A 25365-nucleotide genomic window follows, 5' to 3' on the forward strand; every position below is an offset into this window, starting at 1 on the left:
GATTGGAGAGTTGGGCAGAGAAATGGCAGATGGAGTTCAATCAGGGCAAATGCGAGGTGATGCATTTTGGAAGATCCAATTCAAGAGTGAACTATACAGTCAATGGAAAAGTCCTGGGGAAAATTGATGTCCAGAGAGATTTGGGTGTTCAGGTCCACTGTTCCCTGAAGGTGGCAACGCAGGTCAATAGAGTGGTCAAGAAGGCATACGGCATGCTTTCCTTCATCGGACGGGGTATTGAGTACAAGAGTTGGCAGGTCATGTTACAGTTGTATAGGACTTTGGTTCGGCCACATTTGGAATACTGCGTGCAGTTCTGGTCGCCACATTACCAAAAGGATGTGGATGCTTTGGAGAGGGTGCAGAGGAGGTTCACCAGGATGTTGCCTGGTATGGAGGGCGCTAGCTATGAAGAGAGGTTGAGTCGATTAGGATTATTTTCATTAGAAAGACGGAGGTTGAGGGGGGACCTGATTGAGGTGTACAAAATCATGAGAGGTATAGACAGGGTGGATAGCAAGAGGCTTTTTCCCAGAGTGGGGGATTCAATTACTAGAGGACACGAGTTCAAAGTGAAAGGGAAAAGTTTAGGGGGGATATGCGTGGAAAGTTCTTTACGCAGAGGGTGGTGGGCACCTGGAACGCGTTGCCAGCGGAGGTGGTAGATGCGGGCACGATAGCATCTTTTAAGATGTATCTGGACAGATACATGAATGGGCAGGAAGTAAAGAGATACAGAACCTTCGAAAATAGGCGACATGTTTAGATAGAGGATCTGGATCGGCGCAGGCTTGGAGGGCCGAAGGGCCTGTTACTGTGCTGTAATTATCTTTGTTCTTTGTTCTTTGTTCTTACCTTAAATCTATGCCCCCTGGTTATTGACCCCTCCACTAAGAGAAAACATTTCTTCCTATCTATCCTATCAATGCCCCTCATAATTTTGTATACCTCAGTCAGGTCCCCCCTCAGCCTTCTCTGCTCCAAGGAAAACAACCCTAGCCTATCCAGTCTCTCTTCATAGCTGAAATGCTCCAGCCCAGGCAACATCCTGGTGAATCTCCTCTGCACCCTCTCCAGTGCAATCACTTCCTTCCTATCATGTTGTGATCAGAAATGTATACAGTACTCCAGCTGTGGCCTAACTAGTGTTTTATACAGCTAACCAGGTTTCTTTAAACAACAACAGCCTTAACTATTTATTATAAAAATCTATAATAAGTCTTAACTACTAATGAGTTAAATCTTTATATTGAAAAGCTTCTTCGTTCCTTACCCCTCATGCACACACACACATACATTAAAGAAAATCGGTTAACCAAGGAAAAAGGATTTTGGTTTACGGCTGTTTCTTAGGAATAGAAGGAATAATAAAAATGATTGAGTTTATCACGTTCTGGTAGGATGTTTTCGGTACGGTGAGGAGTCCCAGAGTCGAATAGTCGATTGCCACTCGAAGTCTCTCCAGGCGAGGTTGATGAACAGTATTTGATGGGTAGGCATTCAAGGAAATTCGATTACAGCAGGCATCACACAGGTCTATCAGCAAGGATGCAACAACTGGTCTGCTCACCGCAGAAACACACAGCAACAGAAGCTTTGTTCATGTTCCAGGATTTCCCAAAACACAGGAGGCAACAGGAACCACTCTGCCCAGAGTCGGAGACAGGAGACAGAGAGAGAGAGAGGAGCACAACAGGGGCGGAGGTTTAAAAAGTATGCCAAAAGCCGAGTCGGAGACCAGAGACAGAGCAAGAGAGAGAGGAACATGGCCGAAACGGAGAGAGAGAGAAGCACAGCGGGAGTAGAGACGGAGGAGCATGGCGGGAGCGGAGAGAAAGCGAGGAGCAGGGCGGGAGTGGAGAGAGAGAGGTGTAGGGCGGGAGCGGAGAGAGGGAGAGAGAGGAGCAGGGCGGGAGTGGAGAGAGAGAGAGAGGAGCAGAGAGAGAGAGGAGCATAGCAGGAGAGGAGAGAGGGAGAGGAGCAGAGCGGGAGCAGAGAGAGAGAGAGGAGCAGAGCGGGAGTGGAGAGAGAGAGGAGCAGAGCGGGAGTGGAGAGAGAGGAGCAGAGCGGGAGTGGAGAGAGAGAGGAGCAGAGCGGGGGTGGAGAGAGAGAGGAGCAGAGCAGGAGCAGAGAGAGAGAGAGGTGCAGGGCGGGAGCGGAGAGAGAGAGAGAGGAGCAGGGCGGGAGAGGAGAGAGAGAGAGGAGCATGGTGGGAGCAGAAAGAGAGGAGCAGGGTGGAAGCAGAAAGAGAGGAGCAGGGTGGGAGCAGAGAGAGAGAGGAGCAGGGCGGGAGAGGAGAGAGAGAGGAACAGGGCGGGAGTGGAGAGAGAGAGAGAGGAGCAGGGCAGGAGCAGAAAGAGAGGAGCACGGCGGGAGTGGAGAGAGAGAGAGAGAGGAACAGAGAGAGAGAGGAACAGAGAGAGAGAGGAGCAGGGCGGGAGCAGAAAGAGCGAGAGAGGAGCATGGTGGGAGAGGAGAGAGTGAGGTGTAGGGCGGGAGCAGAGAGAGGGAGAGAGAGGAGCAGGGCGGGAGTGGAGAGAGAGAGGAACAGGGCGGGAGTGGAGAGAGAGAGAGAGGAGCAGGGCAGGAGCAGAAAGAGAGGAGCACCGCGGGAGTGGAGAGAGAGAGAGGAGCAGAGAGAGAGAGGAGCAGGGCGGGAGCAGAAAGAGAGAGAGAGGAGCATGGCGGGAACAGCAGGAGCCGAGAAGGGAAAAATCAAAAAGTGACACCAGAGTGACGTCACAATCAACAGTGAGAGCAGGGAAACAGAGAGCCGCCGGGGTGAGTAAACAGGCAAGCTTTTAATTTAATTTAATTTATATCTAACATAAAATCAAACATCACAGGCAAGCAGGTAGGTGATTGGTTTGGGAAGAAGCTCCCTGTTTGGTGAGTATCTGGTAAGTGTTTAAGGTCCATTCTAATCCTAATGTTTGAAATAGTAAAGGAACTGGTGGTAAGCTTAATAAAATATATAAAAAAGGAAAATAAAATAAATAATTGAATAAAATAATGATGTAGTTAATTAAAACACATTAAGGATGGCAGGACAGGTGATGTGTCACAGCTGCAGCATGTGGGAACTCCTGGATGCCAGTGTGATCCAGGGCAAACACATCTGCAGTAAGTGTTTGCGGCTCGAAGAGCTTCGGCTCAGAGTCATTGAACTGGAGGCCGAGCTGCAGACACTGTAACACATCAGGGAGGGAAAAGTTACCTGGACATTTTGTACCAGGAGGCGGTCACACCCCTTAGGATAAGGTTTTCTGATTTGGTCAGTGGTCAGGGACAGGAGAGTGTGGCTGTAGATGAGGCAGGTAAGGGGACCCAGAGGGCAGGAGTGCAGGAGCCTCAGCCTTTGCGATTGTTCAACAAGTCTGAGGTTCTTTCAGCTTGTTTGGATGAGAGTGGGGGCTGCAGGGTGGATGAGCAACCTGACCATGGCACCATGGTACAGGAAGCCATTCAAGTGGAGGGAGAAATAAGGAATCTAGTGGTAGTAGGGCACAGTATAGAGAGGGGGATTGAGACTGTTCTCTGCAGCAAAGAGTGAGGGTCCAGACGGCTGTGTTGCCTGCCCTGTGCCAAGGTTTGGGACATCTGCTCAGGGCTGGAGAGGAACTTACAGTGGGAGGGAGAGGATCCAGTCATTGTGGTCCATGTAGGTACCAACGACATAGGCAGGACAAGGAAAGAGGTTCTGCATCGTCAGTATGAGGAACTAGGTGCCAAATTAAAAAGCAGAACCTCAAAGCTAATAATCTCTGGATTATTACCTGAGCCACGTTCAAATTGGCATAGGGCAAATAAGATTAGAGAAATTAATGCGTGGCTCAAAGACTGGTGTGGTAGAAGTGGGTTCCGGTTTGTGGGGCACTGGCACCAGTACTGGGGAAAGTGGTGGCAGTACCGTTGGGACGGTCTACACCTGAACTGTGCTGGGGCCGGTGTTCTAGCGAGCCACATAACCAGGGAAGTAGAGAGGGTTTTCAACTGAATAGTGGGGTAAGGGATCAAATTTGGGAAGATACGGAAAATCAAGGAGTAGCAAGAGAGAGAGATATTAATATGGGAAATGATAAACAGACTATGACAGGATGGGACAGAGTGTACAAATCTTAAGAGTAAATCAACAGATAAGGCTGGAGTTTACAAAAATAATAAAAGGACAACACTAAAGGCACTGTAGCTGAATGCACGTAGCATTCGAAACAAAACAGATGAACAATTGCCTACAAAATTGGCTTGGTGATTGGATACAAAATTGGCTTGGTGATAGGAGGCAGAGGGTGGTAGTGGAGGGTTGTTTTTCAGATTGGAGGCAGGTGACCAGTTGTGTGCCGCAGGGATCGGTGCTGGGCCCTCTGTTGTTTGTCATATATATTAATGACTTGGATGTGAATGTAGGGGGCATGATTAGTAAGTTTGCAGATGACACCAAAATTGGTCGTATAGTGGACAGTGAAGAAGGTTGTCTAAGGTTACAAACAGGATATAGATCAACTGGGAAAGTGGGCAAGGGATTGGCAAATGGAATATAACGCAGACAAGTGTGAAGTGATGCATTTTGGGAAGTTAAACCAGGGCAGGACATATACAGTGAATGGCAGGGCCCTGGGGAGTGTTGTTGAGCAGAGAGACCTTGGGGTGCAAGTACATAGTTCCCTGAAAGTGCAACACAGGTAGACAGGGTGGTGAAGAAGGCGTATGGCATGCTTGCCTTCATCAGCCGAGGCATTGAGTACAAGAGTTGGGACGTCATGTTACAGTTGTACATAACGTTGGTTCGGCCGCATTTGGAGTACTGTGTGCAGTTCTGGTCGCCGCACTACAGGAAAGATGTGATTAAGCTAGAGAGGGTGCAGAAAAGATTCACAAGGATGTTGCCTGGTTTGGAGGGCTTGAGTTATAAAGAGAGATTGGATAGACTGGGTCTGTTTTCCCTGGAGCGAAGGAGGCTGAGAAGGGACATGATGGAGGTATATAAGATTATGAGAGGCATAGGTAGGGTAGATAGCCAGAGTCTGTTTCCCATGGTAGGGGTGACTAAAACTAGAGGGCATAGATTTAAGGTGAGAGGGAGGAGGTTTAAAGGCGATCAAAGCGGTAAATTTTTCACACAAAGAATAGTGGGTATCTGGAATGAGCTGCCTGAGGAGGTGGTGGAGGCAGGAACAGTAGCGACTTTTAAGAGGCATCTGGACAGGTACTTGAATGAGCAAGGCATAGAGGGATATGGAATTAATGCAGGCAGGTGGGATTAGTACAGATAGGCATTATGGTCAGCATGGAGGCGGTGGGCCGAAGGGCCTGTTTCTATGCTGTACGACTCTCTGACTCTATAACTGAGAGTGCAAATAGAAATAAATAAGTACGATCTGATAGCCATTACAGAGACATGGCTGTAGGATGAGACAGATTGGGACATGAATATTGAAGGATACATAGCATTTAGGAAGGACAGGAAGCTAGGAAAAGGTGGAGGGGTGGCCATGTTAATTAATGATGGTATTAGCGCAATAGAGAGGGATGACCTAAGTTCAGGAGACCAGGATTTAGAAGCAGTTTGGGTTGAGAAGAGAAATCATAAAGGCAGGAAGTCACTAGTGGGAGTGATGTACAGGCCACCTAACATTAACCACACTTTAGGATGGGTTATAAAGGGGCAGCACAGTGGTGCAGTGGTTAGCACCGCCGCCTCATAGCTCCAGGGACCCGGGGTCGATTCTGGGTACTGCCTGTGTGGAGTATGCAAGTTCTCCCTGTGTCTGCGTGGGTTTTCTCCGGGTGCTCCGGTTTCCTCCCACATCCAAAGACTTACAGGTGATAGGTAAATTGGCTGTTATAAATTGCCCCTAGTGTAGGTAGGTGATAGGGAATATGGGATTACTGTAGGGTTAGTATAAATGGGTGATTGTTGGTCGGTACAGACTCGGTGGGCTGAAGGGCCTGTTTCAGTGCTGTATCTCTAAATAAAATAAAAATAATGGCAGCTTGTCAGAAAGGTACAACGATAATTTTGGGGAATTTTAACCCACTGGAAAAATCAGATGGGCCGAGGTAGCCTAGATGAGGAGTGCATAGGATAATTTCTTGGAACAATACATTCTGGAGCCAACCAGAGAGCAGGCTATACTAGACCTGGTATTGTGTAACGAGATAGGATTAATTAATGACCTCATGGTTAAGGCGCCCCTAGGTAGCAGCGATCATAATATGAATGAATTTTACATTCAGTTTGAGGGAGAGAAGGGTGGGTCCAAGACTAGTATTTTAGACTTAAATAAGGGCAATTATGAGGGCATGAAAGCAGAGCTAGCTAAAGTGAACTGGCAAATCTGGTAAAGGGATAGGTCAATAGAGATGCAGTGGCAGACATTTAAGGGGATATTTCACAGAATACACGGAATAGATACATTTCAACGAGAAAGAAAATTCCCAAGGGTGGGACCCGCCATCCGCGGTTAACCAGAACAGTTAAAGATAGTATCAAATTTAAAGAAAAACCCTATAATTGCGCAAAGATGGGAGGCAGGTCAGAAAATTGGACAGAATATAAAATACAGCAAAGAATGACTAAAAAATTGATAAGGAAGGTAAAATTAGAGTACAAGAGAAAGCAAGCTAGAAATATAAAGACAGATAGTAAGAGTTTCTATAGATATTTAAAAAAGAAAAGAGTTAACAAAGTGAGGGTTGGTCCTATAGAAAGTGAATCTGGGGAATTAATAATGGATAATAATGGAGATGACAGATGAATTGAACAGGTATTTTGCATCGGTCTTCACTATTGAGGATACAAGTAACATCCCAGTATTAGCTGTAAGTCAGGAAATGGAAGGGAGGGAGGAACTCAAGAAAATTACAATCACCAGGGAAGTGGTATTGAACAAATTGTTGGAGCTGCGGGCTGACAAGTCCCCGGGTCCTGATGGACTTCACCTTAGGGTCTTAAAAGAAGTGGCTAGTGCGATAGTTGATGCGTTTGTTTTAATTTTCCAAAATTCCCCAGATTCGGGGAAGTTTCTGTTAGATTGGAAAATACTGAATGTAACTCCTTTATTCAAAAAGGGAGGGAGACAGAAAGCAGGAAACTACAGGCTAGTTAGCTTAACATCTCTTAGGAAAAATGTTAGAAGCTATTATTAAAGGCATTATAGCAGGGCATTTAGAACAAATCAAGGTAATCGGGCAGAGCCAACATGGTTTTGTGAAAGGGAAATCATGTTTAACCAATTTATTGGAATTCTTTGAGGGAGTTACATGTGCTGTGGATAAAGGGGAACCGTATTGTATTTAGATTTCTAGAAGGCATTTGATAAGGTGCCACATCAAAGGTTATTGCAGAAAATAAAAGCTCATGGTGTAGGGGGTAACATATTGGCATGGATAGAAGATTGGTTAGCTAACAGGAAACAGAGAGTAGGCATAAATGGGTCATTTTCTGGTTGGCAAGATGTAACGAGTGGTGTGCCTCAAGGATCAGTGCTGGGGCCTCAACTTTTTACAATTTATATAAATGACTTAGATGAAGGGACCGAAGGTATGGTTGCTAAATTTGCTGATGAGACAAAGATAGGTAGGAAAGTAACTTGTGAAGAGGGGGCTACAAAGGGATATAGATAGTTTAAGTGAGTGGATAAAAGACCTGGCAAATGGAGTATAATGTAGGAAAGTGTGAAATTGTCCATTTTGGCAGGAAAAATAAAAAAGAAGCATATTGTCTAAATGGTAAGAGATTGCAAAGCTCTGAGATGCAGAGGGATCTGGGTGTCGTAGTGCGTGAATCGCAAAAGGTCAGTATGCAGGTACAGCACGTAAATAGGAAAGCGAATAGAATGTTATCGTTTATTGCAAGGGGAATTGAATACAAAAGTAGGGAGGTTATGCTTCAGCTACACAGGGCATTGGTGAGACCACATCTGGAGTACTGTGTACAGTACTGGTCTCCTTATTTAAGGAAGGATGTAAATGTGTTGGAGGCAGTTCAGAGAAGGTTTACTAGACGAATACCTGGAATGGGTGGGTTGTCTTATGAGGAAAGATTGGACAGGCTAGGCTTGTATCCACTGAAATTTAGAAGAGTAAGAGGCAACTTGATAAAAACATATAGGATTTTGAGGGCTCTTGACAGGGTGGATGTGGAAAGGATGTTTCCCCTTGTGAGAGAATCTAGAACTAGGGGTCGCCCATTTAAGACAGAGATGAGGAGAAATTTTTTTCTCGCAGAAGGTTGTGAGTCTTTGGAATTCTCTTCTTCAAAAGGTGGTGGAAGCAGATTCTTTGAATATTTTTAAGGCAGAGGTAGACGATAAGCAAGGTTTGGAAGGTTATAATGGGTATGATTTAGTGGCGATTACTGAGACGTGGTTGCAGGGAAACCAGGTTTGGGAATAGAATATCCAAGGGTACTCAGTATTTCGGAAGGATAGGCAGGAAGGAAAAGAAGGTGGTGTAGCTTTGTTAGTAAAGGAAGAGATCAGTGCTGTAGTGAGAAATGATATAGGCACTGGAGATCAAGACATAGAATCAGTCTGGGTAGAAATAAGAAATAGCAAGGGAAAGAAGTCCCTGGTGGGAGTAATCTGTAGGTCCCCAAACAGTAGTTCCGCAGTGGAGCACAGTATAAACCAAGAAATACTGGGGGTTTGTAAGAAAGGTACAGCAATAATCTTGGGTGATTTTAATATGCATATAGACTGGATTAATCAAATTGGCAAGGGTAGCCCCGAGGGAGAGTTCATTGAATATATTAGAGATTGCTTTTTGGACAATATACAAAGAACAAAGAACAAAGAAAATTACAGCACAGGAACAGGCCCATCGGCCCTCCAAGCCTGCGCTGATCTAGATCCTCTATCTAAACATGACGCCTATTTTCTAAAGGTCTGTATCTCTTTGCTTCCTGCCCATTCATGTATCTGTCTAGATACATCTTAAAAGACGCTATCGTGCCCGCGTCTACCACCTCCACTGGCAACGCGTTCCAGGCACCCACCACCCTCTGCGTAAAGAACTTTCCACGCATATCCCCCCTAAACTTTTCCCCTCTCACTTTGAACTCGTGACCCCTAGTAATTAAATCCCCCACTCTGGGAAAAAGCTTCTTGCTATCCACCCTGTCTATACCTCTCATGATTTTGTACACCTCAATCAGGTCCCCCCTCAACCTCCGTCTTTCTAATGAAAATAATCCTAATCTGCTCAACCTCTCTTCATAGCTAGCGCCCTCCATACCAGGCAACATTCTGGTAAACCTCCTCTGCACCCTCTCCAAAGCATCTACATCCTTTTGGTAATGTGGCGACCAGAACTGCACGCAGTATTCCAAATGTGGCTGAACCAAAGTCTTATACAACTGTAACATGACCTGCCAACCCTTGTACTGAATACCCCGTCCGATGAAGGAAAGCATGCCGTATACCTTCTTGACCACTCTATTGACCTGCGTTGCCACCTTCAGGGAACAGTGGACCTGAACACCCAAATCTCTCTGTACATCAATTTTCCCCAGGACTTTTCCATTTACTGTATAGTTCACTCTTGAATTGGATCTTCCAAAATGCATCACCTCGCATTTGCCCTGATTGAACTCCATCTGCCATTTCTCTGCCCAACTCTCCAATCTATCTATATTCTGCTGTATTCTCTGACAGTCCCCTTCACTATCTGCTACTCCACCAATCTTAGTGTCGTCTGCAAACTTGCTAATCAGACCACCTATACTTTCCTCCAAATCATTTATGTATATCACAAACAACAGTGGTCCCAGCACGGATCTCTGTGGAACACCACTGGTCACACGTCTCCATTTTGAGAAACTCCCTTCCACTGCTACTCTCTGTCTCCTGTTGCCCAGCCAGTTCTTTATCCATCTAGCTAGTACACCCTGGACCCCATGCGACTTCACTTTCTCCATCAGTCTACCATGGGGAACCTTATCAAACGCCTTACTGAAGTCCATGTATATGACATCGACAGCCCTTCCCTCATCAATCAACTTTGTCACTTCCTCAAAGAATTCTATTAAGTTGGTAAGACATGACCTTCCCTGCACAAAACCATGTTGCCTATCACTGATGAGCCCATTTTCTTCCAAATGGGAATAGATCCTATCCCTCAGTATCTTCTCCAGCAGCTTCCCTACCACTGACGTCAGGCTCACCGGTCTATAATTACCTGGATTATCCCTGCTACCCTTCTTAAACAAGGGGACAACATTAGCAATTCTCCAGTCCTCCGGGACCTCACCCGTGTTTAAGGATGCTGCAAAGATATCTGTTAAGGCCCCAGCTATTTCCTCTCTTGCTTCCCTCAGTAACCTGGGATAGATCCCATCCGGACCTGGGGACTTGTCCACCTTAATGCCTTTTAGAATACCCAACACTTCCTCCCTCCTTATGCCGACTTAACCTAGAGTAATCAAACATCTGTCCCTAACCTCAACATCCGTCATGTCCCTCTCCTCGGTGAATACCGATGCAAAGTACTCGTTTAGAATCTCACCCATTTTCTCTGACTCCACGCATAATTTTCCTCCTTTGTCCTTGAGTGGGCCAATCCTTTCTCTTGTTACCCTCTTGCTCCTTATATATGAATAAAAGGCTTTGGGATTTTCCTTAACCCTGTTTGCTAAAGATATTTCATGACCCCTTTTAGCCCTCTTAATTCCTCGTTTCAGATTGGTCCTACATTCCCGATATTCTTTCAAAGCTTCGTCTTTCTTCAGCTGCCTAGACCTTATGTATGCTTCCTTTTTCCTCTTAGCTAGTTTCACAATTTCACCTGTCATCCATGGTTCCCTAATCTTGCCATTTCTATCCCTCATTTTCACAGGAACATGTCTCTCCTGCACGCTAATCAACCTCTCTTTAAAAGCCTCCCACATATCAAATGTGGATTTACCTTCAAACAGCTGCTCCCAATCTACATTCCCCAGCTCCTACCGAATTTTGGTATAGTTGGCCTTCCCCCAATTTAGCACTCTTCCTTTAGGACCACTCTCGTCTTTGTCCATGAGTATTCTAAAACTTACGGAATTGTGATGGGCCCACATTTGTCTTTGCTAATCTTTTCCTTTTTACATACCTATAGAAATGTTTACTGTCTGTTTTTATGTTTCTCGCCAGTTTACTTTCATTGTCTATTTTCTCTTTCTTTATCAGTTTGTTGGTCCTTCTTTGCTGAATTCTTAAATGCTCCAAATCCTCAGGCTTACTACTTTTTTTGCAACTTTATTAGTCTCATCTTTTGATCCAATACAATCTTTAACTTCTCTTGTTAGCCATGATTGGATCAACTTTCCTGTTGGGTTTTGTGCCTCAAAGGAATGTAAATTTGTTGTATATCATGTATTAATTCTTTAAATGCTATCAAAGGGGCAGCACAGTGGCACAGTGGTTAGCACCGCAGCCTCACTGCTCCAGGGACCCGGGTTTGATTCTGGGTACTGCCTGTGCGGAGTTTGCAAGTTCTCCCTGTGTCTGCGTGGGTTTTCGCTGGGTGCTCCGGTTTCTTCCCACATCCAAAGACTTGCAGGTGATAGGTAAATTGGCCGTTGTAAATTGCCCCTAGTGTAGGGAGGTGATAGGGAATATGGGATTACTGTAGGGTTAGTATAAATGGGTGGTTGTTGGTCAGCACAGACTCGGTGGGCTGAAGGGCCTGTTTCAGTGCTGTATCTCTAAACAAATAAATTGCCTGTCTATCATCATACCTTTGAATGTAGTTTCCCAATCTACAACATAGTCAATTTTCCCCTCATACCTTCGTAGTTTTCTTTGTTTAGATTTAAGACACTAGTTTTCTATTGAACTATATCACTTTCAAACTTATTGTGAAATTCTATCATATTATGGTCACTCTTTCCGAGAGGCTCCTTTTCAATTAGATTATTAAGTAGCCCTTTCTCATGCACAAACCAGATTCTCTTGTTGGTTCTTGAACATACTATTCTAGAAAAACCATCTCGTATACATTCCAGGAATTCATCCTCCATAGTGTTAATGCTACTTAAGCAGTCCATATGTAGATTGAATTCCCCCATTATTACTTACATACAAACATACAAATTAGGAGCAGGAGTAGGCCACCCGAGCCTCCTCCGCCATTTAATAAGATCAAGAATGATCTGATTGTAACCTCAACTCCACATTCCCGCCTACCACCAATAACCTTTCACCTCCTTGCTTATCAAGAATCTATCTACCTCTGCCATAAAAATATTCAAAGACTCTGCTGCACTGCCTTTTGAGGAAGAGAATTCCAAAGACTCACGACTCTCTGAGAGATAAAAAATTCTCCACATCTCTGTCTTAAATGGGCGACCCCTTATTTTTAAACAGTGACCCCCTCGTTCTAGATTCTCCCACGAGGGGAAACATCCTTTCCACAACCACCCTGTCAAGACCCCTCAGGATCTTATATGTTTCAATCAAGTCGCCTCTTACTCTTCTAAATTCCAGCGGATACAAGCCTAGCCTATCCAACCTTTTCTCATAAGACAACTCGCCCGTTCCAGGTATTAGTCTAGTAAACCTTCTCTGAACTGTTTCCTTGTTACTTGCACCTCTCAGCTCCACCCAAACTGATTCTACATTTTGATCTTCTGATCTAAGATCCTGTCTCACTAATGTACTGATCTCATCCTTTATTGAAATGGCTACACCACCTCCTTTTCATTTTCCCTGTCCTTCCTAAATGTTGAATTCCCTTGGACATTCAGTTCACAGCCTTGGTCACACTGCAGCCACGTCTCTGTAATGGCAATTAGATCATACCAGTTTACTTCCATTTTTTCCATTAATTCATCTACCTTGTTGTGAATGCTGTGTGCATTCAGATAGAGTACATTTAATTCTGTCTTTTTATTATTTTTGCAATCTCTAGCCTTATTTGCTGCTGCACTCTTAAGTTTGTATGTTCTGTCCCTTCCTGTCACACTCAGATTATCAGTTCCCTTATTGCTATCTTGCTCTCTTGCCTTTTCCTCTCTCTTTAAATTATCACACCTTCCCTCACTTGATCCTTGCCCCATCCCTGATGTGTCGCAGCGTCTGTAGATCGGCCTCCAGCTCATTGACTCTGAGCCGAAGCTCCTCAAGCCGCAGACACTTAATGCAGATGTGTTTGCCGTGGATCACACTGGTGTCCATAAACTCCCACATTTTGCAGCCACCACATATCACCTGCCCTGCCGTCTTTATAGCGTTTAATTAATTAATTATTTTACTGATTAAATTTTAGTTAATGTCTCTAGCCCTGCCTGTACTTATATTCTTATTTTTGCAATAAAACCTTTTCACCCAGAGGGTGATGATGGTCTGGAACTCACAGCTTGAAAGGGTAATTGAGGCAGAGACCCTTAACTCATTCAAAAGGAGTCTGGATATGTACCTCAAGTGTCGTAAACTGCAGGGCTATGGACCAAATACTGAAAGGTAGGATTAGAATAGGTTGATTGTTTTTCGGCCAGCACAGACATGATTGGCCAAGTGGCCTCTTTCTGTGCCTTAAACTTTCTATGATTCTATTCAATGAATAAATGTTCTACTCGCCCTGATTGAAATTTCCTAGTTAAGATAAATAGGAAATACTCACCAGCCAATCTAATAAGCTTTAGTACAATTAGTAAACTTTACTGCTACTAATAAAACCTTACAATTACTAAAATTACCTGAGTTTTGAAAGATAAATGAGAAAAACACTGACCAATCAACTACCTGTTTTCCTGCTATATCACACTTTGATTTTTCTCAGAACGAAGTCTATTCACTCTGGAGCCACAGACTGGACTGGATAGGCACTTCTGTCTGTCTCCGGGACCTCCTCTCTCCCACTGTTTTCGGCTCTGGACTCTGTCTCCGGGACCTCCTCTCTCCCACTGTTTTCGGCTCTGGACTCTGTCTCCGGGACCTCCTCTCTCCCACTGTTTTCGGCTCTGGACTCTGTCTCCGGGACCTCCTCTCTCCCACTGTTTTCGGCTCTGGACTCTGTCTCCGGGACCTCCTCTCTCCCACTGTTTTCGGCTCTGGACTCTGTCTCCGGGTCCTCCTCTCTCCCACTGTTTTCGGCTCTGGACTCTGTCTCCGGGTCCTCCTCTGCTTCTCTTTAAGCAATAGGATCAGGAATCAGCCGTTCAGCCCCTCGAGCCTGCTCCGCCATTCAATAATAACCCCACTTTCCTGTTGGTCCCCCATAACCTTGACTCGCTTGTACATCAAAAATCTGTCTAATACAGTCTTGAATATATTCAATGACCCAGTCTCCACTGCTCGCTGGGGAAAGAGAATTCCAAATATTAACGACCCTCTGAGAGAAGAAATTCTTCCTCATCTGTATCGTAAATGGGAGACCCCTTATTCTAAAACTGTGCCCCCCAGTTCAGATTCCCCCATGAGGGGAAACATCCTCTCAGCATCTACCCTGTCAAGCCCCCTCAGAATCTTGTGTTTCACAGAATGACAGAATTGTTACAGTGCAGAAGGAGGCCATTTGGCCCATCGTGTCTGCACTGGCTCTCTGAAAGAGTAAGTCCCTCAGTTCCATTCCCCGCCTTCTCCCCATAACCCTGCACATTCTTCCTTTTCATATAACTGTCTAATTCCCTTTTGAATGCTTCGATTGAATCTGCCTCCACCACGTTCTCAGACAGTGCATTCCAGACCTTAGCCACTCGCTGCATGAAAACTTTTTCCTCATGTTATTTTTGCTTCTCTTACCAAATACTTGAAAACTCTGCCCTCTCATTTTCAATCCTTTCATGAGTGGGAACAGTTTCTCTGTATCTACTCTGTCCAGACCCCTCATGATCTTGAATACCTCTATCAAATCACCTCTCAGCCTTCTCGTCTCCAAGGAAAACAGTCCCAACTTCTCCAATCTATCTTCATAACTGAAATTCTTCATCCCTGGAACCATTCTCCTGAATCTTTTCTGTACCCTCTTCAGTGCCCTCACATCTTTCCTAAAGTGCGGTGCCCAGAACTGGACACAATACTCCAGCTGAGAACAAACTAATGTCTGAGACAATTTCAACATAACTTCCTTGTTCTTGTACTCTATGCGCTATTAATAAAGTTCAGGATACGGTATGCTTTATTAACAGCTCTCTCAACCTGTCCTGCCACCTTCAATGACTTATGCACATATACACCCAGGTCCCTCTGCTCCTGCACCCCCTTTAGAATTTACCCTTTATTCTATATTGTCTCTCCATGTTCTTCCTACCAAAATGAATCACTTCACATTTCTCTGTATTGAACTTCATCTGCCACCTGTCTGCCCATTCCACCAACTTGTCTATGTCCTTTTGAAGTTCTACACTATCCTCCTCACAGTTCACAATGCTTCCAAGATTTTCAATAAGATCACCGCTCATTCTTCTAAACTCCAATGAGTATAGGCGCAACCTTTTTTTTTAGAATTAGAACATTACAGCGCAGTACAGGCCCTTCGGCCCTCGATGTTGCGCCGACCTGTGAAACCATCTGACCTAAACTATTCCATTTTCATCCATATGTCTATCCAATGACCACTTAAATGCCCTTAAAGTTGGCGAGTCTACTACTGTTGCAGGCAGGGCGTTCCACGCCCCTACTACTCTCTGAGTAAAAAAACTACCTCTGACATCTGTCCTATATCTATCACCCCTCAACTTAAAGCTATGTCCCCTCTTGTTTGCCATCACCATCCGAGGAAAAAGACTCTCACTATCCACCCTATCTAACCCTCTGATTATCTTATCTGTCTCTATTAAGTCACCTCTCCTCCTCCTTCTCTCCAACGAAAACAACCTCAAGTCCCTCAGCCTTTCCTCGTAAGACCTTCCCTCCATACCAGGCAACATCCTAGTAAATCTCCTCTGCACCCTTTCCAAAGCTTCCACATCCTTCCTATAATGCGGTGACCAGAACTGCACGCAATACTCCAGGTGCGGCCTCACCAGAGTTTTGTACAGCTGCAGCACGACCTCGTGGCTCCGAAACACGATCCCCCTACTAATAAAAGCTAACACACCATATGCCTTCTTAACAGCCCTATTAACCTGGGTAGCAACTTTCAGGGATTTATGTACCTGGACACCAAGATCTCTCTGTTCATCTACACTACCAAGAATCTTCCCATTAACCCAGTACTCTGCATTCCTGTTACTCCTTCCAAAGTGAATCACCTCGCACTTTTCCGCATTAAACTCCATTTGCCATCTCTCAGCCCAGCTCTGCAGCCTATCTATGTCCCTCTGTACCCTACAACATCCTTCGGCACTATCCACAACTCCACCAACCTTAGTGTCATCCGCAAATTTACTAACCCACCCTTCTACACCCTCTTCCAGGTCATTTATAAAAATGACAAACAGCAGTGGCCCCAAAACAGATCCTTGCGGTACACCACTAGTAACTAAACTCCAGGATGAACCTGCTCAACCTTTCCTCATGAGACAATTCCTTTATCCCAGGATCAGCCTAGTGAACCTTCTCTGAACTGCTTCCAAAGCCGGTATATCCCTCCTCAAATAAAGAGACCAAAAGTGTACACAGTACTCTAGGTGTGGTCTCACCAAGTACCCTGTACAGTTGTAGCAAGACTTCTCTACTTTTATGCTCCATCCCCCTTACAATAAAGGCAAGCAATCCATTTGCCTTCCTAATTACTTGCTGTACCTGCATGCTAACTATTTGTGATTCAGGTATGAGGACACCCAGATCCCTCTGTACCGCAGCATTCTGCAGTCTCTCTCTTTGAAGGAAAAGGGATGAGGACCTGAAAAGTGAATATAGGGAGTTAGGTTGGAAGCTAAAAGGCAGGACGAGCAGAGTAGTAATCTCAGGATTGATACCGGTGCCACGTGCTAGTGAGGTTAGAAACAGAGAGCGAGAGCAGCTGAACACGTGGCTAGAGAGCTGGTGTAGGAGGGAGGGATTCAGATATGTGGATCATTGGGATACCATCTGGGGAAGGTGTGACCTGTACAAGAAGGACGGGTTGCATCTGAACTGGAGGGGCACCAATATCCTGGGCGGGAGGTTTGCTGGAGCTCTTCGGGAGGGTTTAAACTAGTTTGGCAGGGGGATGGGAACCGGAGCTACAGATCAGTGGATGGGGTAGCTGTTGAACAGGCAGATACAGAGTGCAGAGAGTCTGTGAGGAAGGTTAGACAGTTGACAGGGCAAAGTTGCAGCCAGTATGATGGGTTGAAGTGTGTCTATTTTAACGCAAGAAGTGTCAGGAATAAGGGTGATGAACTTGGAGCATGGATCAGTACTTGGAGCTACGATGTTGTGGCCATTACGGAGATGTGGATATCACAGGGGCAGGAATGGATGTTGGATGTTCCGGGGTTTAGATGTTTCAAAAGGAATAGGGAGGGAGGTAAAAGAGGTGGGGGAGTGGCATTGCTAATCAGGGATAGTATCACAGCTGCAGTAAGGGAGGTCGTCGAGGGGGGTTTGTCTACTGAGTCAGTATGGGTGGAAGTCAGAAACAGGAAAGGAGCAGTCACTTTATTGGGAGTTTTCTATAGACCCCCCAATAGCAACAGAGACACGGAGGAACAGATTGGGAGGCAGATTTTGGAAAGGTGCAGAAGTAACAGGGTTGTTGTCATGGGTGACTTCAACTTCCCTAATATTGATTGGAACCTCCTTAGTGCAAATAGTTTGGATGGAGCAGATTTTGTCAGGTGTGTCCAGGAAGGTTTCACGGCTCAATATGTAGATAGGCCGACTAGAGGGGCGGCTATGTTGGATTTGGTGCTTGGCAACGAACCAGGCCAGGTGGCAGATCTCTCGGTGGGAGAGCATTTCGGTGATAGTGATCACAACTCCCTGATCTTTACTATAGTCATGGAGAGGGATAGGAGCAGACGGGATGGGAAAATATTTAATTGGGGGAGGGGGAATTACAATGCTATTAGGCAGGAACTGGGGAGCTTAAATTGGGAACAGATGTTCTCAGGGAAATGCACGACAGAAATGTCGAGGTTGTTTAGGGAGCACTTGCTGCGACTGCTGGATAGGTTTGTCCCGATGAGGCAAGGAAGGGATGGTAGGGTGAGGGAACCTTGGATGACAAGAGATGTGGAACAGCTAGTCAAGAGGAAGAAGGAAGCTTACTTAAGGTTGAGGAAGCAAGGATCAGAAAGGGCTCCAGAGGGTTACAAGGTAGCCAGGAAGGAACTGAAGAATGGACTTAGGAGAGCTAGAAGGGGACATGAAAAAGTCTTGGTGGGTAGGATTAAGGAAAATCCCAAGGCGTTCTACACTTATGTGAGGAACAAGAGGATGGCCAGAGTGAGGGTAGGGCCGATCAGGGATAGTAGAGGGAACATGTGCCTGGAGTCAGAGGAGTTAGGGGAGGTCCTTAATGAATACTTTGCTTCGGTATTCACTCGTGAGAGGGACCTTGTCGTTTGTGAGGACAGCGTGAAACGGGCTGATATGCTCGAACAGGTTGATGTTAAGAAGGAGCATGTGCTGGAAATTTTGAAAGACATGAGGATAGATAAGTCCCCGGGGCCAGACGGGATATACCCAAGGTTTTTACGGGAAGCAAGGGAAGAGATTGCCGTGCCTTTGGCGATGATCTTTGCGTCCTCACTGTCCACTGGAGTAGTACCAGATGATTGGAGGGTGGCTAATGTTATTCCCTTGTTCAAGAAAGGGAATAGGGATAACCCTGGGAATTATAGACCAGTCAGTCTTACGTCGGTCGTGGGCAAATTATTGGAGAGGATTCTGAGAGACAGGATTTATGATTATTTGAAAAAGCATAGTTTGATTAGAGATAGTCAGCATGGCTTTGTGAGGGGCAGGTCATGCCTCACAAGCCTTATTGAATTCTATGAGGATGTGACAAAACATATTGATGAAGGAAGAGCAGTGGATGTGGTGTATATGGATTTCAGCAAGGCGTTTGATAAGGTTCCCCATGGTAGGCTCATTCAGAAAGTAAGGAGGCATGGGATACAGGGAGATTTGGCTGTCTGGATACAGAATTGGCTGGCCCATAGAAGACAGAGGGTGGTAGTAGATGGAAAGTATTCAGCCTAGAGCTCGGTGACCAGTGGTGTTCCGCAGGGATCTGTTCTGGGACCTCTGCTCTTTGTGATTTTTATAAATGACTTGGATGAGGAAGTGGAAGGCTGGGTTAGTAAGTTTGCCGATGACACAAAGGTTGCTGGAGTTGTGGATAGTGTGGAGGGCTGTTGTAGGTTGCAACGGGACATTGACAGGATGCAGAGCTGGGCTGAGAAGTGGCAGATGGAGTTCAACCTGGAAAAGTGTGAAGTGATTCATTTTGGAAGGTCGAATTTGAATGCAGAATACAGGCTTAAAGACAGGATTCTTGGCAGTGTGGAGGAACAGAGGGATCTTGGGGTCCACGTCCATAGATCCCTCAAAGTTGCCACCCAAGTTGATAGGGTTGTTAAGAAAGCGTATGGTGTGTTGGCTTTCATTAACAGGGGGATTGAGTTTAAGAGCCGTGAGGTTATGCTGTAGCTCTATAAGGCCCTGGTTAGACCACACTTGGAATATTGTGTTCATTTCTGGTCGCCTCATTATAGGAAGGATGTGGAAGCTTTAGAGAGGGTGCAGAGGAGATTTACCAGAATGCTGCCTGGACTGGAGGGCATGTCTTATGAAGAAAGATTGAGGGAGCTAGGGCTTTTCTCATTGGAGCGAAGAAGGACGAGAGGTGACTTGATAGAGGGGTACAAGATGATGAGAGGCATAGATAGAGTGGATAGCCAGAGACTTTTTCCCAGGGTGGAAAGGGCTATCACCAGGGGACATAATTTTAAGGTGATTGGAGGAAGGTTTAGGGGAGATGTCAGAGGTAGGTTCTTTACACAGAGAGTGGTGGGTACGTGGAATGCGCTGCCAGCGGTGGTAGTAGAAGCAGATACATTAGGGACATTTAAGCGACTCTTGGATAGGTACATGGATGATAGTAGAATGAAGGGTAGGTAGTTAGTTTGATCTTAGAAAAGGTTAAAGGTTCAGCACAACATCGTGGGCCGAAGGGCCAGTACTGTGCTGTACTCTTCTATGTTCTATGTTCCACTTAAAAATATTCTACTTTTCTTTTCTTCCCACCAAAGTGGATAACCTCACATTTTCCCACATTATACACCATCTGCTAAATTTGTGCCCGCTCACTGAACCTATCTATATCCCTTTGCAAACTTTGTGTCTTCCTCACAACTTGCTTTCTTATCTATCTTTGTATTGTCCGCAAATTAGGGTCCAATACACACGGTCCGTTCATCCATGTCATTAACATAGATTGTAAATAGTTGAGGCCCCAGCATTGATGACTAGCATTCCAATAGCTACAGTTTGCCAACCTGACAATGACCCTTTTACCCCAACTCTCTGTTCCTGTTAACCAATCCTCTATCTATGCTAATATATTACCCCAACACCATGAGCTCTTATCTTGTGTAGTAACCTTTTATGTGGCACCTTATCGAATGCCTTTTGAGAATTGAAATACACTACATCTACTGGTTTCCCTTTACCCACCCTATATGTTACATCCCCAAAGAACTCTAGTGAATTTGTCAAACATGATTTCCCTTTCACAAAACCATATTGACTCTGCCTGATTGTGTTGTGATTTTCTAAATGTCCTGCTACTACTTCCTTAATAATGGATTCCAGCATTTTTAAAATTTATTCTTTCATGGGATGTGGGCATCGCTGGCTAGGGTTAGGGTTAGGAACGGTGATATAGTTCCAAGTTAGGATGGTGTGAGGCTTGGAGGAGAACTTGCAGGTGGTGGTGTTCCCATGCATTTGCTGCCCTTGTCCTTCCAGTTGGTAGAGGTCACGGATTTGGAAGGTGCTGTCTAAGGAGCCTTGGTGAGTTTCTGCAGTGCATCTTGTAGATGGTACACACTACTGTCACTGTGTGTTGGTGGTGGAGGAAGTGAATGTTGAAGGTGGTGGACGGGGTGCCAATCAAGCGGACTGCTTTGTCCTTGATGGTGTCGAGCTTCTTGAGTGTTGTTGGAGATGTACCCATCCAGGCAAGTGGAGAGTATTCCATCACACTCCTGACTTGTGCCTTGTAGATGGTGGACAGGCTTTGGGGAGTCAGGAGGTGAGTTACTCGCCGCAGAATTCCCAGTCTCTGACCTGCTCTTGTAGCCACAGTATTTACGTGGCTATTCCAGTTTAGTTTCTGGTCAATGGTAACCCCCAGGCAGTTGATAGTGGGGGATTCAGCGATTGTAATGCCATTGAACATCAAGGGGAGATGGTTAGATTCAGTCTTGTTTGAGTTGGTTATTGCCTGTCATTTGTGTGGTGTGAATGTTACTTGCCACTTATCAGCCCAGGCCTGGATATTGTCCAGGTCATGCTGCATATGGACACGGACTGCTTCAGTATTTGAGCATTTGTGAATAGTGCTGAACATTGTACAATCATCGGTGAACATTCCCACCTCTGACCTTATGACTGATGGAAGGTCATTGGCGAAACAGCTGAAGATGGTTGGACCTAGGACACTACCCTGAGGAATAAGAATAAGTGATGTCCTGGAGTTGAGATGATTGACCTCCAACAACCACAACCATCTTCCTTTGCGCTAGGTATGACTCGAACCAGCAGAGAATTTTCCCCCAATTCCCATTGACTCCAGTTTTGCTAGGGCTCCTTGATGTCATACTCAGTCAAATGCTGCCTTGATGTCAAAGGCAGTCACTCGCACCTCACCTCTGGAGTTCAACTCTTTTGTCCATGCTTGGACTAAGGCTGTAATGAGGTCAGGAGCTGCATGGCCCTGGTGGAACCCAAACTGACCGTCACTGAGCAGGTTATTGCTGAGCAAGTGCTGCTTGATAGCATTTTCCCAATGACAGATGTTAGGCTAACTGGCCTATAGTTTCTGCTTTCTGCCTCCCTCCTTTCATGAATAGAGGTGTTACATTTGCAGTTTTCCAATCCACTGGAACCTTTCTAGAATCTAAGGAACTTTGGAAGATTACAACCAATGCATTCACTATCGCTGCAGCCACTTCTTTTAAGACCCATAATGCAGACCATCAGGTCCAGGGGACTTGTCAGCCTTTCATCCCATTAGTTTTCCAAGTACTTTTTCTCTAGTGAAACTGATTGTTTTAAGTTCTTCCTTCCTTTTTGCCTACTGATCTATTTTTGGGATGCTTTTTGTGTCTTCTACAGTGAAGATAGATGCAAAATATTTGTTCAAAGTCTCTGCCATTTCCCTGTTTCCCATGATTAATTCCCCAGTCTCATCCTTGAAGAGATGAATGTTTACTTTAGCTACTTTCTACCTTGTTATATAATTGTCAAAATTCTTACTGTCTGTTTTTTTATTTTTTCTAGGAAGAAATATAAACACTTCTTTCAAACCTCTCTTCACCTTCTCTGCTCTAAGGAGAACAATCCCAGCTTCTCCCAACCCTCGATATAACTATAGTCCCTCATCCCTGGTCCCATTTTACTAAATCTCCTCTGCACCCTGTTATGAGGTTTCCATTTTTTGTTAAAACTTGAGAATCTATATTTTTAAAAACTGAATTCAAAATTATGAGGAGTCTGGACAGGGTAGAAAGGGAAAACTGTTCCCATTGGTGGAAGGGTCGAGAACAAGAGGGCACAGATTTGAGGTAATGGGCAAAAGAAGCAATAGTGACATGAGGCAAAACTATTTCATGCAGCGAGTGGTTGGGATCTGGAATACACTGCCTGAGAGTGGTGGGGGCTGGTTCATTGAGGCATTCAAGAGGAAAAAGGCATTGAAGTTGATGATCAGCCATGATCGTATTGAATGGCAGAGCAGGCTCGATGGGCTGAATGGCCTACTCTGCTCCTACGTTCCTATGATATTCCTATGAAAAGGCTTTCATGATAATTGAATCATCTGGAGATTATAGAACTTTGTGGGAGTTTCTTTTAAAAGAAATGTCAACAAAAGGTTGACCAGTATACAAGTTTTTACTGGAAGGCACATGATTTCAAGTAAATATAGCAGGGGGTTGTGTTGTGACAAGACAGGATTTATGAGTATCATAGGGGACCTGCCTGGAAAAAAGTTGGTTTAATTTTGAACTGTTAAAAACTAGCTGGTTTTTGGACTAAAAAGAAGCAGTTGGAATTTGCCTATAGATCTGCCAGGAGATCAGAAGAAAATCCAGACAACTGCTACATCTCTTTGAAGAATCCTTGCTCTTGAAAAGCAAAAGCCTGTATGAAATTGTACTCTTGCCTCTTGTATTTTGAAGAAATCCTGAATGTTTGCAGAAACCTTGCATCTTTAAAAAACTTTGCAACAAATGTGTGAGAACTGAAACCTTTGTTTTTGCACACCTGATGGAAGACCTATGTGAAGCCTTCTGTAGTTGAATTTATTTGAATGCCTACCCAAAACAGAGTGCTTATCAACATCACCTGGAAAGATTCCTCGTGGCAACCACATATTCGCCTTTGGGATACCTTGCCAAAACAAAGGACTTCCATATCTGTCATTCAGTCTAAGTTACTTTTTTTTATTCCTTATTTCTTTGTAACAGCTGTAAACAAAACTCTCTTTTATTTCCTCCAATTAACCTGTTGTGTATGTGAGTGTGTGTGTGTGAGGGCTAGGATAAAAAATAATGGGCTTTAATATTTCAATTTGCTTATATATTTATTTCATTAGTGGTTAAGACTTGGTTTATAATTGTACAGATAATTTTGTTGTTTATTAAAGAAACCTATTTGGCCTGCTTTATTCTGGGGTCAAATAGAGTATCTAATTGGCTGGTTCAGTAAGTGGGAAAATTTATTGATATGTTGTGACCTGTGGAGAAGTGGGACTGAATTAACAGTGCACTCCTCCCACCTCGGTCGTAACAACCTGCTCTAAGACCTTGACATCCTTCCTAAAGTACGGTGCGTAGAATTGAACCCAATATTCCAGCTGAGGCCGAACCAATGTTTTTTAAATGTTTAGCATAAATTCCTTACTGCCCATTTCACCAGCTTATCTATGTCCTCCTGAAATCTGTTACTATCCTCCTCATTTTTTTACTACATTTCTGAGTTTTGTGTCATTTGCAATCTTTGAGATGATGCCCTGTGTACCCAGGTCCAGGTCATTAACATGTGAAAAAGAACAATGGTTCCCAATGCTGTCTCCTGGGAGACATCAGAGTATACTTTTCCTCAGTGTGAATAGCAACTGTTTTCTGGCCCTCAGCCAATCTTGTATCCACACTGCCACTGTTTGCATAGGCTAACAAGCGTATTATGTGGTATTTAGTCAAACAGCTTTAAAAATCCATATATACTCATCAACTGCACTACCCTCATCGACTCTCTCCATTATTTAAAAGAACTCAAACCAAACTAGTCAAACTTGAAACAAAAACAAGAAATGCTGGATTCACTCAGCAGGTCTGGCAGCATCAATGGAAAGAGAAGCAGAGTTAACGTTTCGGGTCACTGACCCTTCTTCGGAACTTGATTTGCCTTTAAAAGAAAAATTGTGCTGTCTCTCCTTTATTCACCATATTTTTCCAAATGCCAATAATTTTGCCTCTGATTCCCCACCACCGATGTTAGACTGACTAGCCCGTACTTGCTGGGTTTATTCATCCCCCCTTTTTTATTTCCCTAGCTAGGATGCATCCCATCCGGACCAGGTGACTACTTTGAGGACTGCCAACCTTTGAGTATCTCCTCTTTATCTATTTTTATCTTATGCATTATTGTTACTCCCTCCTCCTTTAATGCTACATTGGCAGCATTCTCTTGTCTCATGAAGACAGATGCAACATACTCATTTAAGCACTCTGCCTCCATAAGAAGATCGCCATTTGTAAAATGTTTTCTGTTTCTGTACATTGAACATATTCAAGAAAGAGATCAATAGATTTTTGGCATTAAGGGATGTGGTTGATGATCTTATTGAATGGCAGAACAGGCTCGAAGAGCTGACTAGCCGACATCTGCTCCTAATTCTTATGTTTCCTGAGGCCTTTTAGCTGCTGTTTAACATGTTGCCCTGAAGCAGGTTGAAGGCCCAAAGCCTGGTGGCTTACCACAGTCCTGCACTTTCTTAACCCGAACAGTGCAAGACCTTTCCAAACGGAATAATGGGGTCAGACTAAAGACCAATTACAGGCAGGTTCAGGCCCTTCATGCTAATTTGGCCAAGCCTGACATGGCAGGGCAGAGGGAAATTGGCCTCTGTACTAATTCATGCTTTTAGTTGCTGATTTTATTTTAAATACTTTATGCGTTTGTTGCAGAGAATTTTCAACCTGCTCCAGTGAAGCAGAGAAAATGAACTTGATCTGTGAATAAAGCCTCTGCCTGATCTGATGTCTGTACTTGACTTTGGTCATAT

The 25365-nt window shown here is 44.6% G+C and overlaps 1 protein-coding gene across 4 annotated transcripts in view; it reads left to right on the forward strand.

The window, feature by feature from the left end:
• lrrc34 (leucine rich repeat containing 34) overlaps nt 1–25365 on the forward strand; it is a 187769-nt gene that overhangs the window by 14296 nt on the left and 148108 nt on the right. Inside the window, exon 1 of one of the 4 annotated variants that reach the window (XM_068041611.1) lies at nt 1472–1492. The exons of 2 other annotated variants lie outside the window; for them this stretch is intronic. Coding sequence is in view for 1 of the 2 variants with exons in the window: in XM_068041609.1 (XP_067897710.1) it covers nt 13390–13439 (50 nt within the window). In the remaining variant the exon portion in view is untranslated. Of the gene's footprint in view, nt 1–1471; nt 1493–13322; nt 13440–25365 lie in introns of those variants that run through there. One more of the 4 variants, XM_068041609.1, reaches the window with a different exon arrangement.

The sequence above is a fragment of the Heterodontus francisci genome, chromosome 11, assembly GCF_036365525.1.
Source record: "Heterodontus francisci isolate sHetFra1 chromosome 11, sHetFra1.hap1, whole genome shotgun sequence".
Lineage (NCBI taxonomy): Eukaryota > Metazoa > Chordata > Chondrichthyes > Heterodontiformes > Heterodontidae > Heterodontus > Heterodontus francisci.